The sequence below is a fragment of the Podarcis erhardii genome (genome assembly GCF_964252035.2).
Source record: "Podarcis erhardii genome assembly, chromosome: 9".
NCBI lineage: Eukaryota > Metazoa > Chordata > Lepidosauria > Squamata > Lacertidae > Podarcis > Podarcis erhardii.
This window is the reverse complement of record NC_138512.1, coordinates 28515709-28534675: the sequence shown is the minus strand read 5'-3', so window position 1 is coordinate 28534675 and position 18967 is coordinate 28515709. Positions and strand designations below refer to the sequence as shown.

At 41.5% G+C, this 18967-nt stretch overlaps 1 protein-coding gene across 1 annotated transcript; it reads left to right on the top strand.

Moving 5' to 3' along the window:
• Window positions 1–169: 169 nt before the first annotated feature.
• Window positions 170–16173, top strand: KLKB1 (kallikrein B1). The gene is made up of 15 exons (XM_081875795.1): window positions 170–235; window positions 778–836; window positions 2500–2659; window positions 3083–3186; window positions 4129–4288; window positions 6760–6869; window positions 7492–7648; window positions 8039–8145; window positions 8267–8426; window positions 8546–8661; window positions 11086–11260; window positions 13667–13842; window positions 14034–14129; window positions 14783–14922; window positions 15828–16173. The coding sequence occupies exons 2-15, from the start codon at window positions 779–781 to the stop codon at window positions 15981–15983; spliced, it is 1875 nt and encodes a 624-aa protein (XP_081731921.1). The 5' UTR covers window positions 170–235; window position 778; the 3' UTR covers window positions 15984–16173.
• Window positions 16174–18967: the final 2794 nt, after the last annotated feature.

The following is an 18967-nucleotide window of genomic DNA, read 5'->3' as shown; positions in this document are numbered from 1 at the left end:
CCGGTGTCACCGGTCAGCTTACGTCAGCTGAGAATCACTTTCAAGAAGGCAGAAGCAGTATTTACTGTGTGAGCTTTCCTAAAAAGTAAATATCACAGGCAGATAAACATTGGCAGAGGCATCACAACTTATCACAAGTGGAACGTGTACATTTCCCCCTCTCCACCCCATTCTTGGGTACTGCAAATTGCATTTGTTCAGAAAGAAAAGTTACAAGTGCAGCAACTATCTCCAGGTAATGAATTTCCTTTATTGCTTTCAAATAAAATATACATCTACTGCAGGGCTTATATTAGATAGCTGGGAGCAAATCAAAAGTAGTAGTAGTAGTAGTAGTAGTAATAAAAACAAACCCCATACCTCTGGCTGGGTTTCCCTAGGCAGTCTGGATAGCTTACAACATATATTAAAAATTGTTTAAAAATTGCCAGAAATCAGGCTTTGTTAATGTTAGACGCATGCTTAAAAAAAAATCTAACTAAAGCTGCGGTATTTAATCAACCAATGGGCTGATATAAAAGTACAGCACTAACTGCAGTAACTCATTATAATAAATCTTAGCTGATAGTTTAAACAGATGGGAACAAAAATTATTCATCTTTATATAATAAAAGCACTATACTTTTTGAAATTACTGAGCAATCTTAATGACAACTTTTGATGCCCATTTGGTTAAACTCCTTCTGAGACCTTGGAAATGTGAGCCTTTGAGAAATCCCTCCTTATAGCACACTTTTAAAATGGGCATTGAATATTTTATTGCATTTATTTTTTTAGGATGGCATGGATTTCACAAACATGTTCTTTCATTCTGTTAATTTCTTCAGTCTCTAGCAGTAAGTACCTCTAGAATGCTTCTTGTATGTGAATATTTGTACAAATATACCTAAATGACTTCATTGGACCAAGCTCAGAAAATAAAATGTGGAACGGTAATAGTTTATGTAACAAATAATACTGGAGGAAATCCAAATACTCTGAATTATTAATTCTAGGGTAGCCAAATTTCAAAATATTTTGCATCCTCCAATGCTTTTTTCCAGAGGAAGCTGGGGGTTTCAGTGGTGACTAATGGTGCCTCTCTCACAATTTTGCTGGACAGTGTTAAATTTATACAGTGGTACCTTGGGTTAAGTACTTAATTCGTTCCGGAGGTTTGTTCTTAACCTGAAACTGTTCTTAACCTGAAGCACCACTTTAGCTAATGGGGCCTCCCGCTGCTGCCGCACGGCCAGAGCATGATTTCTGTTCTCATGCTGAAGCAAAGTCCTTAACCTGAGGTACTATTTCTGGGTTAGCGGAGTCTGTAATCTGAAGCGTATGTAACCCGAGGTACCACTGTACTGGCGAATTTAGGTTTGAGCAATTACAGTAGATTAAAACACTCAATTGCCCTCTACTTAAAAAAGAAAAAAAGAAACAGGCCTTTTGTGATTAGGAAAGTTTCCAACACTGACAGTGCTGGAGAGGAAAAAGGGACATTCCAGGATCAAATCAGAAGCTGGAATGGTTTTGGCAATTCTAGGAATGCCCCAGGAAAGTCTGGACACTTGGAGGGTACGCACCAGTAAGTTAACTTGTCAACTGTGGGGGCAGATGCTGTTCTGTTGCCAGCATTGAAATAAAATTTAACTGCCAGTTCAGTAGGTCTTTGTGCATGAAATAGAGGAGGGTGCCATTTTTTAAAAAAATATTATCTTTGTATCAGGCAGCAAAATGTCTTGGGCTAGCCTTGGAGCTGATTGGGGATGGGGATTTGTTACAATTCATAAATAATGAGGTGGCGCAATGAGATTCCATCTACTCCAGCCATAACATAATGGTCTACTTACACCTGCTCTGGCCACCTATAAAGGCATGGCTACTTTTCCTGATATAAAAACTCAGAAAGGAGCAACAGGAACTGTAGTTTTGTAGAGGTTAACAAATAGGGTTGTGTTAAAAATAGAACAGTGTGATGCATCCCATTGGTGCAAGGGTTTCTGTTTGCTCAATGGGACTATGGTATTTAACTTCCTGTGTTCTTCATAGGAACTCATGAACGTAAAGCTGGTTTATAAATGAAAAGGGTCGATGGGACGGAAAGAACTTGAAGTGCAGGGGTTGAAAGTGGCCGGGTGGCTGAAGTAGGGATGCTTGCGGATTTCATTTGTTCCACACTTTGCTGCTGACAAAACCGGTTTGCATTCCCTGACCCACTGTACAGAAACGTAACAAAACAGTCCGCTGGATTTTGCCATTCTCCAAACCACGCAATTTGAAAATGAGCTCAGAAAATGCACAAAATGTGCAAAATACCCTCACTCGTTTTTAAAACACACACACATAAAATGCAACCAGAAATAAGCAAAATATGGCAAAAAGGACTATGGCAAAAGCTTTTAATAGCAACTAGAAGCCTAACATCAGCCATCTTCTGCCTATCTACCCCTGCTTTGGAAAACAGCAACAACTATGTACCACGAACATACGCTAACATTTTGCATTTTTGTGCCTCAGAATGTGTGTCTGAAATCTACGAAAACACATATTTTCAAGGAGGAGATATCTCTAAGGTTTATGCTCCCAATGCAGACTACTGCCAGATGGTGTGCACGTATCACCCAAAGTGTCTATTATTTTCCTACTTTCCAGGAGACTGGGTGAACGATATTGGAAGGTAACATTCACATTACATCTCTGATTTGTTTGTTTATTTGTTCATTCATTTAGTGGCATCTATATACAAGTGACATTATCCTTTGTCTGCTTTTATAATTGCTCTTTCTGATTTGTATACATTATAAAATGAAATAATATACTCGAACAAGACAGGTACCTCCTGTCCCAAGCTGGGTGTAATTGAATTTCAACGGCAGGGGACAGTTTTAGGAGGGGACAGTTGGTGGTTCATTTTGTTTGTTTTTACCCAGGGAGGGGGTTTCTTTTTTTCTTTTTGCATAGTTCAGAAATCCACACTATAAATAAATAGCTAGATAAAGGGGAAGAAAAATAAATGCATGCTATAAATGAAGGGGTCCTTTCCAATTCTTTGATTCTATGATTCTATAATCTATTTCTCTTCTCCTTTCCTTAATGTCAGGTTTGCATGCTTCCTGAAAGAGACTGATACTCAAGCGTTGCCAAGGATACCCACCAAAGGGGTAATCTCTGGACATTCCCGGAAACAATGCCCTGGAGTCACTGGTAAGGTCTGCTGGTTTGGAGACCCTACAAAGCAGCCAAAGGGACATAGGAAGCAGACTTATACCAAGTCAGACTATTGAGCCATCAAGCTCAGTGTTGTGTACATCAGTGGTGGGGAACCTCCAGCTTGAAGGCCCAATTCCCCCCTCCAGGCCTCCCCATCTGCCCTACACCTGGTACCCTATATCTGATGTCACACATGGGGCAGGTAGGGACATGGCTTGGCTGAAAGGGAGTTTTCAGGCAGTGGCAGTCAGCTAATCAGTGGTGCCTGCAAAGTCCTGTGCACTGGGGTCTGTAAGTGTCAACAATCATTTGATCCCTGGGCTTGCAAAGCACTATGCACTGGCCCATGCAAGAGCCAATGACCAGACGAATGGGCTTGCAAAGCACCGTGCCTTTGCTTTCATGGTATGATTTCAAACCATGCAAGCAAAATCTTGACATCAATGAGACATCATGTGATTGACAAATAGCTAGGACCACCTACTTCTCAACCTTGGCCCCTGGTGGGGTGGGGGAAATAAGGATCTGCTCCTATGCATCTTTACTCAGAAGGAAATCCCACTGTGAAATACTACTACTACTGCTATACATGTGAATTGCTGCCCTGCCTGAGTAGGATCTGCTTCCCAGGCTGTCAAGTTCTGAGATCTAGCGGGAAGAGGCTGTCAGCTCAGTAGAAGACCATGTAACTAAGAAGTTGGATCCGGGTCCTGGGCTTTATAAGGTGTGATGCATTGGAATTGGCCCTTGGCATCTAGGAGTTGCCCTTGAAGTCTGGACCTCTGCCTCTCAAGCTTACTGCTGAAACAGAGCAGTGTGGGCCTTGGGGTATGGCACTGATGCCTGGTTGCTGGGAGAGAGAGATGCCTCTAGATGCCTTGCTATTGGTGTTCATCTGCATTTGCAGATTGCTGTTGTCCTTCTGCCCCTCTCCAGCTTGCAGCAAGGAAGTCCATGAAGGGTTGGATATGCGAGGAGAAAACTACAATATAACCACTGCAGAAAGCTATGACCACTGCCAAAAAAGATGCACCAATGAGAATCACTGTCATTTTTTCACATACACCACAGCTTCATTTCACGATGCACATTTCCGGTAAATAATGCCAATATGCTTTTTAATTGGACCCAATGGACTTCTCGGTACTATGGATCAGATAGTTCGTTTTTCTGTATATGGCAAGTGGACTACAATGACTCTGATGCCTTTGCCAGGCAGGAAAACAGGGACCACAGGCTGTTTGCTCCAGGATCAATCATCTGCCCATAGAATTAAAGGTAACAAATTGTTACTTACCCACCCCTGTCATTTGGCCACCATGCAATGTGGCCTTTAGGCTGCATAAATTTTCCCACCCCACATAATGGCATCAAAGCCTTCTGCTATGCCAGCCCTTGGCCTGGATTCAGGTCCCTGTACTAGTGTGAGGGTATAAATACTGTTTCTTATGTTACTTCTGGGGTAATAAATGTGGTCATTAGGCTGTAATATTCATGCCCTCTGCCCCCATCTAGTTAAAGTTGGTTCTGAAACTGCTATGACTTGAATTAGTTCTCAGGTTCCAATGGAACCAGGGGTTGTGGGTTTGTTGCTCCTTAACAAGCTATGATCAATGGCCTACACCAGAGAATGGCATACTATTCAATCCAGATAAAACACAATGAACCAGAAAATTTCCATGCTTCAATGAAAGGAAGTATTTAAAGACAATTCTCACATTTCTGCACTCAGAGTTTAGATATCTGCTCAAAATCCCCCAAGCTCTCCTGTACAGATCATGTATTTTTGCCAGTTTTTATAAAATTGTGCTGGCCATGTTGAGATTATATAAATTAGTAATGGTCTTTGGCTCATGGTGGATAGACCCTAAGGCTGCAATCCTCTACCCATATACCTGGGAACAAGCCCCTTTGACCTCAATTGGACTTACTACTGGGTAGACATGCATAGGATTGCATTAGCAGTAGTGTTTGCTGCCTAAATCCATCCTTCTTGCAGTAGCTAACAGTACTTTCTGTTGTCATAAAATGGTATTAAATTGTCTGCAATAGCACAAGCTGAATTAATCTATTTCAGAACAGTCAGTTTCAGTATTCTCTGCTGTGGATTTAAATGTGCTAATGACCCAGCACTTTGGGAGTCAAATACAGATTGTTTGCAGTGGAATTGCATTACTCACTAATCTTAATGAAATGAAAAAAAAAATCTTGCTCAAATCGGTTTGCAAGATACCTTACAGAAAATGGCAAGTCCTTGTGCTTTTTCTCCTCCTTGTTCAAAACTTAGCAATGAACCCTCATACATTTATTTTGTACATTTATTTATCTCTATTTCTTTTATTTCCTTAAAAATGACAAGCAGTATGCTGGTATAGGAACGCGGGTGGCGCTGTGGGTAAATCCTCAGCGCCTAGGACTTGCCAATCGTATGGTCGGTGGTTCAAATCCCTGCGGCGGGGTGAGCTCCCGTTGTTTGGTCCCAGCTCCTGCCCACCTAGCAGTTTGAAATCACCCTTAAGTGCAAGTAGATAAATAGGTACCGCTTTATAGTGGGAAGGTAAACGGCGTTTCCGTGTGCTGCGCTGGTGCTGGCTCGCCAGCTGCAGCTTCATCATGCTGGCCACGTGACCCGGAAGTGTCTTCGGATGGCGCCGGCTCACGGCCTCTTGAGCGAGATGAGCACGCAACCCTAGAGTCGGACACGACTGGCCCGTACGGGCAGGGGTACCTTTATCTTTACCTTTATGCTGGTGATGCACATATATCAACATTCTATTGCAATCATTTTTCAAACAGAATGCATATGAATATAGCATTATTAGTGACTTCACATGCTGAAATATTTTATAGCAGCATTATTCTGATACCTATCTACCTTCAGAGCACAGTCACTGTGATTAATGGGATGATGCTTGTGGATTGCTATTCTAATAAGAATTAAAATCCAGAAGCACACAATCAAAATTAGTACCTGCTTTGGTCTTTTTAAAAGTTGCCCTCTATTTTCCACACTTCAGGAGATGGATCAGGTTCTAGATCATTTCCTTTAGTAAAGCATTTAACCAAACAAAACATACAACTATCTGGATTTTGCTTCTTTAATGCAGGTCTCTCTATCTGGCGCTCTCCTCAGGGCTTGCCCCTCTCCCTTGACCATGCCCCTCCTGGCTTCATTCTACAGCTTCCTGGCCTGTTTTTTCCTGACTAGACTATATCCCTGAACTATGCCTCTTGTTTGTCTGGACTGAGGACTGAGAGATGTGTCTGTGTCTCTCTGTGTAGAATTTTTTTTTGTTTGGTTGGAATGTAGCTGATTGTACAAAGGTAAGAGTCACATCAATTGCGTCAAATGCCCTTTTCTCTGGTCCCACCCACCATTGGCATGCAGACCCCTAAAGTTTGTTCTTGAGGGGACATGGCCCTCAGGCTGAAAAAGGGTCCCTATGCCTGACATAGAGGAAGGCAACAAATTTGGAAAACAATCAATCTGAGGCTAGACAATTATTTCCTTTCCTTTGACTGGGTTCCTATTTCATGCTAACAGTTTAAATCTCCTTTCTCATTCAGCAATAAATGCTACTTGAAGTATAGTGCCAAGGGAACACCAACCAGTATAAGGTATCTAAGTGGCGTTATGTCAGGATTCTCATTAAAGGCATGTCAAGGTGCCGATACAGGTAAATAAATATGTATATATTAAAAGAAAACAGTAGGGAGAGTATATTTTAGGGTGTTTTGATACAATGCCATAGGTGTAAATAAATATATATTCCATACAGCAGCCATTTTCAACCTGGTGACCTCTAGATGTTGCTGGGCTCAAGCTTTCATCAGCCTCAACCAACATGGCCAATGGTCATAGATGATGGGAGTTGTAGTCCAACAATATTGGGAGGGCACCAGTTTGAGACCCAAATATTGCAGGGCTCTGACACGCACAAGATGATGACGTGGATGTGACTATGAAAAAGAATGGTTATAGTAAAGGTTATTATCCATTGTGCCAATAACATATTTGAGTTACAACATAGTCAAATCTTATCCTGTTTTGCTAATTTATTCTCACAACAATCTTGTGAAGTAGTTATGCTAAGAGATAGTGACTTGCACAAGCCATTGAATGAGCTTTGTTGCTGAGTTGAGAATATGGATTCAGGGAATGAAGGGTCAAACAGTGTCACAATACACAAATTCTGGAGAATTTGACTCCATAACTCTCAGACCAAAGTGATATTATATGTGTGTGTATTTCTTGATTTCATGGATGTGTTTGACTATACACATTCATTTTCTGTGCAGAGTGTCGGATGGACATTTTTCAGGAGGAATTTTTTGGTGTTACGGTTGCAAGAGTTCTGACACCTGATGCCTTTGTATGCAGAACAATTTGCACTTACAACCCAGTCTGCTTATTCTTTACCTTTTATGATAGTGATGGAGATGTAAAACACCCAAAGTGAGTATTACTATCAAGTAGTCTGAAGACATCATGCTTCCTAATAACATGTTTAAAATTGTAACAATCTGTTTGAAATATTTATCCTTAGCCCTTGTGGATGAGTCAATGAATATCTGGGGTGTGTGCATGTGGCAGCCTGCCTCCTGTTTCTCCACTCACCTGATTGTTGAGCACTACAATTCCCATCATTCCTGACCTCTGACTGTGTTAGCTGGGGATGATGGGAATTGTAGTACAAAAACAGCTGGAAACCCATGTTTGGGAAACCCTGGTTTACAGAATCAGAGGATATGATGTATTCAGAATGCAGCTGAAGAGGCCTAGAAGCACTTTCAGTATGCAATCAATACTATCACTGATGAGTTTGTGTTTGTGTTTTGGCTTTAGATTTACTTGCCAAATGATGAAATCAATAAATGGCACACCGGAGAGTTTTGTAGAAAGACGAGTTAAGTCAGGTTTCAGTCTCCTAAGCTGCCGGACAGCTACACCAGGTAATGCATAAGTTATGCTGTCCACAAAACAATTTCATGATTGATGAATTCCTTGCCCTTATCATGATAACGCACTGTTTTTATTTTATTTTGTTTGCAATGGTTACAAACAAAATGGCAGCCTGTCATGTTATGGCTCACAACAATTTAAACTTTCTGGGGGAGCAAGTGAAGGCAGCCTATGTCAAAGGAAGCAAGGAATGCCAACAACTTTGCACAGACACGGTCCGCTGCCAGTTTTTTACATACGATTCAGACCCAACATTGTGCAACCGAGAAGGGTAAGTTTCTGAAATAAATCAACAAACGAACATCCCACAATATTAAGATTTACCCATAAACTTTTCCTTGCTGAGCAATATTCAAAAGTTGAATGCACCTTCCTTTCTTTTCTTGATAGCAAATGTAAATGCTACCTAAGAATGACTGCCGATGGGGCACCAAATAAAATTGTGACTGAGACGGGAAAGGTTTCTGGCTATTCTTTAAGATTGTGTCAGGTTAAAGACAGACTTGGTGAGTCAAAGTTGGAAGTATGTGGTTAACGTTTCTGTATGTGGGCTTCTTAAAGCATCTGGCTGGCTGGCTGGCTGTGGAAGCTAGACGGGTGTCTAGATGCTAGACGGGTTAGCAGGGGCAGGCGGCCTGGTGGCAAAGTGTTGCAGTGGCATGGCTGCTGCTTACCAGAATGGTGCTGAGGGTAGTGCTGAGGCAGACCTGTGTGGGTGCTCTGGTGGAACCAATCAAGCACATCTGCCAGTGTGCTCATGCACACCCAGCCTTGCTGCCACCCTGCCCTACCCCCCACACCATCCAGCTAAATTTTGACAGCACTGCTGTTGGGATGATAGCAGCGCAGCACTATTCCACCCTGCCAGCCACTTCTCTTGGGATATCTTTGGTATGTTCCATCAGGCCTCTTATGTGCTTCATTGAAGGTTTTGTCCTATATAAGAGCCATTAAAGTTCCCAGTTAATTAATTAAATTTTAGTCTAGGCACATTGCATAGTTATTGGGTGCTCACCAGAGGCAAAACAGATTTGCTTTCAAAATGTCGCCTTAAAATTATCTTCTCCGTTATTGTATATTCACTATTCCCCATATATTGTTTTGTTGCTTTAATGATTGTTGAATATTTATTGAAATTTGCTACACCTTCTTGGCCTCCTATTATATTTGAAATATCAGTAATTAATGGTATTTGCAAGCTGACATGCAATAGTATTTGACAAGGGCTTTCATGCAGTAGTGCTTAGTATTTCATTATAACAGATGGCTGACACACAATAGTTTATCATATGAGCAAATTTGACAGGTAAGCATAACATAATAATTCCTGTTTGGTGCCAACTGAAGTAACCAATGAGACAACCAAGTCTATAACACTACGAATTTTTGTTCATCTGCCCAATATTGTCTCCTCTGAGGTCTCTAATCTGCAAGGCTCTGCTGTAAGTTTATATACAGCAATATAGAATAACCTAAGGCTATATAAACAGACTGTGTGGCCCAGTTCAGGAACAAAAGCTGCCTATAATCCAGAATTAACAACTTTTGATAGATACCCTGATATCTCTTCTAACTTTGTAAAGCATACTTCCTCTGTTTAATGTACCAGAGTCTGTCTGTTCAAAATGCTGCTCATGTCCCTGAACCTTCTGTGGTCATTCTGCACAAACATTTCTGTACAAACATTTCTGGGGTAGTTCTGTCTAGCTATCAAGTGCCCATCAGCTTCTGTTTGCTGGTTTGTGTTTACTCTTCTTCTTAAAAGGGATTGCAGAGAAAAGGCCTCTTAGAGCTTAATTTGTGCTTGGACAAATCTTTCAATTTCCATTTCTCTTAGTTTCTTATTTTTCCGTTTTGAAATTTAGCTCTTCACATTTCCAAAGCAGTTTTGCCACTTATTTATTTATAACCCCTCATAGAAATTCATCAACATTTAGGTGACATTTCTCTTAATATATGAATTTTGCATTCAGTTTTGATTCAAATGCACATTTTTTTTTGCAAGCAGTTTTCCTAACACAATGCACGTTCATAACTTATTTTCACTAATATATGTGAACTTGATTGAGAATACCTGCACTGGAGTAGAAATTTCACCCTTTACAGTTTCTTCATTTAACTCTTAGCTCTGATAGGGAAGCTTACTGTTTGGTGAGGGAGACTGAGAATGGTTAGATATCATGAGTTCCATGCCACCTTCGAAAATGTATCACTTTCCTTACTGGAGTTGACAACAGCTTTGTTTAAGTTTGGATTGGTGAAAAACAAAACAGGGAAAGAACTAAACACTCCTCTGTTTTTGCACTACTGCTCCAATCCTTGTGGGAAGGGACAGTCCCACACCTGCTGTTTGGTTAAAATGAAAGCATCAGGATGTCAGTGACTGGCTGTCCCAAGTCATGTCTGGTTAGCATTTGATTTCCTAAAGTCACATCCAGTTTGACTTTGAAAACAAGGGAAAGGACTCCATGGTGGATTGAATTGGTCTTCTGCCTGTAAGTTACAGGCCACAGAGTCCTTTTGTCTTAATAATGTATCCCACAAAGGCCTGAGAAATACACAAGATTGCATCTAGTGGATACAAGGAGAACTAGAATCGTTAGGAGTTTGGATAATCTTAATTCAGAGTATCAGTGATGAAATATAGTAGTGACAAAATTCTAGAAGACCATTGGGAGGTTTGGGTCAATTCATTTGCCTCAGTGTAACTGAACTTGCATGCCTATTGTGGTAAAAGCCCACATATAGTTCTTGAGAGAGGGCATAAAAGAAAGTTTTTATTTTTTTAAAAAATCATTAAATTTATTTAAAAAAACTTCAAAGTTTTATAATTTTAATCAACCTATGTGATCTGTTGCAATAAACAAAAACTATGAGGTAAAAACTATTTGTGCTAGAAAAACATTGTTGAGATTCAAGTATTTTCTTAGAATGTGTGAAGCAATCTGTGACAATGGGACGGATTGTTGGAGGAACAAATTCGTCTTCTGGAGAATGGCCCTGGCAAGTCAGTTTGCATGCAAAGTTATCTCTTCAGAGTCATCTATGTGGTGGTGCAATCATCAGTGACCAATGGATAGTGACAGCAGCCCATTGTACAGAAGAGTGAGTAAAACCTCTGTGAAGTAAGCAAAACCGAATTGTTTAAATGTTTCTAAGTTGCAAGGGATGAGCCTTGAAAACAGTTGGTGAGATCCAGTTATGTCCAATGCAAGAAGAACTCCTCTAGTCCAGTGGGACTTCTGATTTCTCCCTTCCACCCCTCCATCTGTTCCGGAAGGTTCCCCAACCTCCTGGAGTAGGTTTGCTGCACGCATGTTTGTGAGGGGAGGATGGAGAAGTCCCATTATGCTAATGGATGCCCCCTCATGCTATGCTTGATGTTTCTCAGTAGCACTGGTGGCCTAGCAACAAAGCACATTTCCCACAAATAGCGGCTCTGTGCTAAATTCTGCAGGCATCTGATGCCTGGGGAAAACCATGTGAAGAGACCCAGGAATGGGTGGTAGCAACAGCAGCAGCAAGTCTAGAAACAGCTGAGGCCATAGAGTGTCCATGCAGTGGTTGGCCATTGCGCACCCCTAGCAATGCCTCGCGAACCCCTCGCAATGCTGCCTGCCCTCCTTCCCTGCCCCCCCCCACCTGGCTTCCTCCAAGCCAGCTGAGGTGGCGCTTTTGTCTGAGCCTCTACCTTTGCCTCCAGCCTCCTTCCTCCTCCTTCCTCACCCGCTGAATGGCATGGAGTCGCTGCCCTGCACTCCCACTGCTCTCTGGCTGCTTGTTCCAGAAAAAGTGGGAATGAGTGGCTTTCCCCACTTTCTGCCGTTAGTCCTGCTCTCCTGTAGTTTGAGTGAGTGAGTGCCTCCCCATTAATCCAGGATGCAAGGAGTGAGGTGAACTGTTTCCCTTTGTGTGTGTTAGCCTTGCTCTTGTGCTTGCTTGCTTGGTCTCCCTCTCTCACCATTGTGTGGGGTGTTGCACTTACGTTAGTAAACTGTGAGGGTATTTTTGGCTATGGATGTGTGGAGCTGGTGGCACCTTCTCCTAAACTGCAAATGAACAAGCAAAGTAAGTGCATGCACAGTAGGCTTGCCTTTTCTTCCCATGAGCTTGAATGCATGTGAGATAAAACCCTCTTTTTATAGGAGTAAAACATGACAGTGGAGCATCATTCTATAGTTTGCCTCAGGTGGCAAAATATCTTGGACCATCCCTGCCCTGCAGTATTGGTGAAAACTGTCTATCTCACTAGAGAGATGACTGTACATGAAATTACTGGACTGCTAGTGGGAAATCTTAATAGTAGGGTAGGAGGGCTGGGGGGGGTAATCACTCCTGGCAACCAATGCACCCCTTTGGTTTCAGATAGTGCATGGGTAGACAAGTCTAAAAAATCTGGGACACATGGTCCTCTAGCAGCTATGGTGTCTTATTTACCAGAAGTAATCTAATTAGCATGGGTAGGCAAACTAAGGCCCAGGGACCGGATCCGGCCCATTGCCTTCTAAATCTGGCCCACAGACGGTCTGGGAATCAGCGTGTTTTTACTTGAGTAGAATGTGTTCTTTTATTTTAAAATGCATCTCTGGGTTAGTTGTGGGGCATTGGAATTCGTTTCCCCTCCAAAAAAGTAGTCCGGCTGCCCACAAGGTCTGAGGGACAGTGGACCAGCCCCCTGCTGAAAAAGTTTGCTGACCCTTGATATTTAGTGTTAACTCTTGAAGTGTATACTTAATTCTGACCAAACTAACCTACCTGGTGTATATTGTGCTCTAGGAGGCTTAGTTTGGTCAGCATTGAGTATGCACTTCCATAGGTGCATTGGTTACCAGATGTGAAATATATAGGCATTACCATATTTTTCACTCTATTAGATGCACCAGACCACAAGACACACCTAGTTTTTGGAGGAGGAAAAGAAGAAAAAAAATATATTCTGAATCTCAGAAGCCAGAACATTAAGAGGGATCGCTGCACAGTGAAAGCAGCAATCCCTCTTGCTGTTCTGGCTTCTGGGATAGCTGTGCAGCCTGCATTTCCTCCATAAGACGCACACACATTTCCCCTTACTTTTTAGGAGGGGAAAAGTGAGTCTTATAGAGCAAAAAATACGGTATTTTCAGCTCTGCTACCCCACTATAAAGATTAGATTAGATGGATCCTTGGGCTGATCCAGCAGAGCTATGTGCTGCCATGCTCTTATGTGTTATGAGAAGAAGGGAAAGACTACTGAGGCTTCAAGAAAGGCATGGGCATGTTATAAATGGCTCCAGATGTTATGAGGCACCAAAAAAAAAAAAAAAAAAGCACAAAGAGTATTGGGGGAGAATTAGCTGCTACAAGAATAGAAATGAAAAGAATGCAATACAATACAGTGCTTTAAAACACAAAGAAATAGCTGGATTTCTGTGTGGCAGGGATCTTAGGTTAGCCTCTCTAAATCAATGGAAAACAGCCTCATATTCAAAGCTTTAAATAAGCCTGATCTTTTAAAATTGTTTCTCTGCTTAGCCTTCTGGTAACAGATGTTTGGCGTGTTTATGCGGGCATTTTGAAGCAGTCAGAAATAAATGAAGATACCCCCTTCTTCAGAGTTCAAGAGATTATTGTCCACCCTAAGTATGAGTATTCAGAGACAGGATATGACATTGCTTTAATGAAACTGGACAAGCCAATGAACTTCAGTGGTACGTGAAACTTTTAAGTTTACTGCAAAATCTTAAGCTAAAGTAACTTGTCTGCAGTAGCTTTTAACCAGCTATTGTTCCAACCAAGTAAAAATTATGATTGGCGTTCTTACAGGAATGCGATGAAGTTTTAAATGAATTCTCTTTCCTCCACATTTAACTATCTACTTTTCCTTTAAATGGAAATTCAGCTTTACAGCAACCTATATGCTTACCATCTGAAGACAGAATGAATACAGAATTCACCAACTGCTGGGTGACTGGATGGGGTTACACAAAAGAGAGAGGTATTGAAAAAATAAAACTAAGAAATGTGAAATACTTATCTTTGGAAATGATCATGTTGAATCCAGAAAAGATGAAGTCATGCCAGGGAAAAATCCACATGCTCTGGAGGGGAGGGTTTCCTGTGACCTATAGGGTAGCAATTGCCCTGACACACAATCTAGAAGCTTTCAATTTTGCACTGCCTACAAATATATAAATCTTTTAAATGTGTAATATATGTGGGACCTTAATTTGATATTAGAAATGATGCACTTAGTGTTTTCAAATTGATTTCCCCAAAGGAGTCACACCAGTGATGTGCAGGCTGGGCAGTTCTGTAACCAGTGGAAGTTGCATGAAAAGAAGCACGCCAGAGCAGTGCATAGAATCATAGATATGGAAGGGACCTCAAAGGTCATCTAAGGCAACCATCTGCCAATGCAGCATCCTTGATCTACGATCATTCTCTGCATGTGTACAGATAAAGCAGACAGCCTACATAATGGGTGGCTGGATATTTCAGACTCCTGGGAGCTTCTGGTTTCTTGTGACAATTTAGTGAGTCCCGACACACACTCTGGAAATTACTGAGCTAGGAGGAATTGGCAACATTGTTGACATCTCTCTCCCCTTCCTGCTTTGTGTCCTGTTTCCATCATTTGTAACACTGTAGGTGAGATACAAGATACCCTGCAAAAAGTCCGCATCCCCCTAATATCCAATTTAGAATGCCAGTCACGATACCAAGAACACAGGATAACTGACAAGATGATGTGTGCTGGCTACAGAGAAGGTGGCAGGGATGCTTGTAAGGTAACAGCCTCCTTTGTGTTACTTAGGATTGACGTAATTTACAAATGTTGACCAGTTTAATTGCCAACGTATCCTGGGAATTGTAGTTTGGTGAATGAAGGTGATGAGAATCCTGCTAGAAATCCCTTGCTGTCTCTCCTACTACAGCTCCCATGGTTCCCTGGGAATAGTTAAAGAAATAAGCATGTGCCAGTCTGCACCATGTATTCTCTCTCCATTTACTTTTCAAGCTAATTTATGACTTGAGAAATCTAATCTTTAAGATCTGCTTTGGCTTGTAGCAGTGTAAGTGGAACCGGCCATTTCTGTCCCACTTTTCAGGAAATCAGTGTAACTATTAAATATGGTGGGTCCTGATTTATATTGTTCTCTGTAGATGAGCCGGGACAAAAAGGCTCCATTACACATATGGTGCAGTGAGCAGACTTGCTGGCACTGACTTAAGGGTCAAAGTAAAATCATTCCATGTGCCTTTGCCTGGCAAGAAGGTCATTTTCATTTCCTTTGAAAAATTAAAGGTAGCATCAAACAATGAACATGTGAAGAAATGACATGGGTTTGGGTGCTTAGTTAATGCCAATTCTGCAGACCACACATAAATTAACTCTTATTTACCCTTGGTTTGAATTGCAAAAATATTAAAGTTCATTGGATTGAGATCAGCGCTTGTAATGCATTTGAGATTTACCACCATTTTACATTTAAACAGATTATGAACGGATGATTTTTGAGTTCTGGTGACGCTACTCTAATGAAGAATATGTTTCCGCCCCTGTTGCGGTTTGTTTCTACTCAGGAAAAGAGCTGCTATTGCAGTTGTTAATTTGGATGTCCCATTCAAGACCAGGACTCTCACATGGCCAAAATACTGACAATATATGTGTTTCTTATCTCTCTCTCTCTAGGGAGATTCAGGTGGTCCTCTCTCATGTGAACATCAGAGAACCTGGTATTTGGTTGGTATTACCAGCTGGGGTGAGGGATGCGCTCGTCCAGGTCAACCGGGAGTTTACACTAATGTGACTGAGTTTGTAGACTGGATTCATGAAAAAACCTCATAAAAAAATATCCAGTGACCTAAACTTAAGGAAGACGACAGAAGATGATGTCAGACAAGAAGCTCTGCAATTCTCTGAGAAATCTCTGAGAGGTTCTGTGACCTTGTGGTTTTTGAAAAGGCTAGTTAGCAGGGTTGAAACAAAGACCGAACTCATTTCACCTGTTGCATGCAATAAAAATAATAACCCCAAAGTGGCAAATGCCTTTCACCCTGGTGCTCATATTGAAACTGACTGATGTGTATTCAAATTACAAAGGGGAATGAATGTACTTGAGCCAATCACTGCTTGACAAATGCATGTCCCACTGTTCTAATGGGTCATATCCTACGTGGATATTGTCCACACCTAAGCATGAAAAATTTCAGTGAGTTTTGGCAAGCATAACTCTACAAAGTTTCTCTCCCAATAAAGAAGCTTACCTTTCCTTGCCATCAAAAGATATTTTCTTTAAGAGAGATCAAATCTTAAAAGTCATTAAAATGTCTTTTGAGCAATTTTCTTTTGGCACAAAAATTGCTGAAACAGCTGCATGAACCCTTTTCTTCATGTGGAAAGAGTGCAATTAAACAGTATGGGTAGTAACAGTCTTTCTCAAAATTTACTGCATTCATAAGTTTAAGCCTCACATTCCTCTGTTTTTGAGACAGAGACAGCACACACACTATACATTTAAAGCACCTTTAAAACATAGGACTTCCACCAATGATGTAGTTTGTTGAGGGTGCTGGGAACTGTAGCTCTGTGAGGGATAATCTGTACTTCCCAGCATTCTTTGGGGAAAGCCATATGCTTTGAAGGCAAATGAAAGGTGTGTATGCAGCCACAGGCATTATGAAATGTGGGAGATTTCAGAAAATAATGATAGGGCATTTTAGAAACTATTTCGACTTTTAAAAGCTATAGACCTGGCCACAGAATCATAATGCACTCCTCGACCACCACTTTCCCCTCTCTGTGTTCCTCCCTTCTTGCTCCCATGCCACGGTCATTGCTACTGTGAAACCTGCCTTCTCTTTTGCTCTTCTACGCTCCTTCCCGACTTCATGCAAATCCAGGATTATGATGAGGCAATGCAAATCCTCCACCGTGGGCTGTGCAATGTCATCTTTACATTTTTATTATAGAGACGGAATAGAGAAAACACCCACCCTCCTTGCCTTGGTGATGTTAGTGGGGTGTTTATTTTTAAAGGTGTGGAACACTTTGCAAGCTTCATATGCAGCGTCTTGTGGGGAAATATTGTAACCAGCAGATGCACATCTGCAAGAGCAGTGTGCATTATGAAGAGAGACCCTTTTCCAGAGCTGTGATTAATGTTCTTAATTGCATCTCATTTTCCCCACAGCTGGCAGATGAGGTGATGCTAGAGCATTTTGTCACCATAGATTCATCCACTTAAGAGGTTGCTAATAAGCGTTTTTCCTTTCTCTTCCACTTCCACTGCTTGGAAAGGACAAATTAATTATGGAGAGAACTCTATAATTTGAAAATATAAAACATTTTGTATGGCAAATGTGATCTTTTAAACACAAAGTTTAGAGATTTGGCCTAATTCACAACATTAAACTATTGTTATACCTTTAACACTGTAGTACTATAGCCTTTTTTCCCTACAATTTCCACTCCTGCTACTACCAAGGCAACACCCTCCACCTTCTCCTCATCAAGTATGAGAAGTCTTTACATATTTGAGAATTAATCACCAGTGGAGGACTCATTACAGATGTGTGAAGAGGCTCTCAATGGCGAGTGAGCAAGTACTGTTCCACTCCTGCTGGTGTATGATTGGCATCAGTTTGCAGAGTGCCTATGTGTGTGTAGGGCTCCCCCAACCTGAAAGGGTTTTGGGCCCCTGACTGATTGACGACGCTTCCTGTCCTTACATACATATGCAGGCCTGCTTCAAACTGATACCAGGCACACATTGCCCAGGAGCATAGCTAGCGTGCACATTTGTATCTAGGAGCAAGGCTGTCCTGATGACCCTCAAGAATGCCTTCACATGTTTGTAAAATATAGATAGGGCTTCTGAAAAGGAGAACCTCTGTTGGACTTTGAGAAATTGGAGACAATCTTGGCAAATCTGGAGTGTTCACTCAGAAAAGGACGTAGCACTTCCTTGTGCAGCTAGCCAGAGCCAGTAGTCCAAAAAGGGAGCAAAAACATGACCTGTGCATCAGGACTCCGAAAAATAAGGAAAAATGTGACCTGTGGGCCAGGTCTCCCAAAGGTGAGCACAATGGTGACCTGCAAATCAGGACTCTGAAAAATGAGTGCAAACTTCTGCTGACCTTTGGTTCCTTCTAATTTTTCAGCTCCTTTACTGCACATCAATGTCATGCTCATTTTTTGAATCGTGACTAAATGCCACTTCTTTGCTCATTTTTTTGAGTTCTGACCTGCAAGTTACATCTTCACACATTTTTCAAGACCCAGGCCACAAGCCCCATTTTCAGTCTAATTTTGGAGTCCTTACCTACAGTTCACATTATCTCTAATTTTGGGGCTACTGACCCGTCAGGTACTTTGGGGGGGGGGTCATTTTCACTCCATAACTGCACATGAAGGTTTTGCCCATTTTTTGACTACTGACCCAAGGTCACATTTTTGGTTGTTGACCCATGGGGTTGCATTTTCACTCATCCCCCCCTCCTGACCCTTGAGTCAGCTCTTCGCTTAATTTTCAGCTCTATAATGGAGGGTTACCTTTTCACTCATTTTTTGTTCTCCTAACCTTCAGGTCAATTGGTTCACTCATATATTTTTTTTTGGCTCCTGAACTTTGGGTCATGATTCCACTCATTTTTCTGAATCCTGACTTTTATGCTATGTTTCTCAGTCATTTTTTGGAGTCCTGACTCACAGGTTATGATTCCTGCCTGTCACGTTTTCACTGATTTTGGGGCTCTGACCTGTGGGTCACATTTTTGCTCTCTTTTCAAAGGCTTGTTTCATGGGCTACATTTATAGTCTTTTTTGCCTCT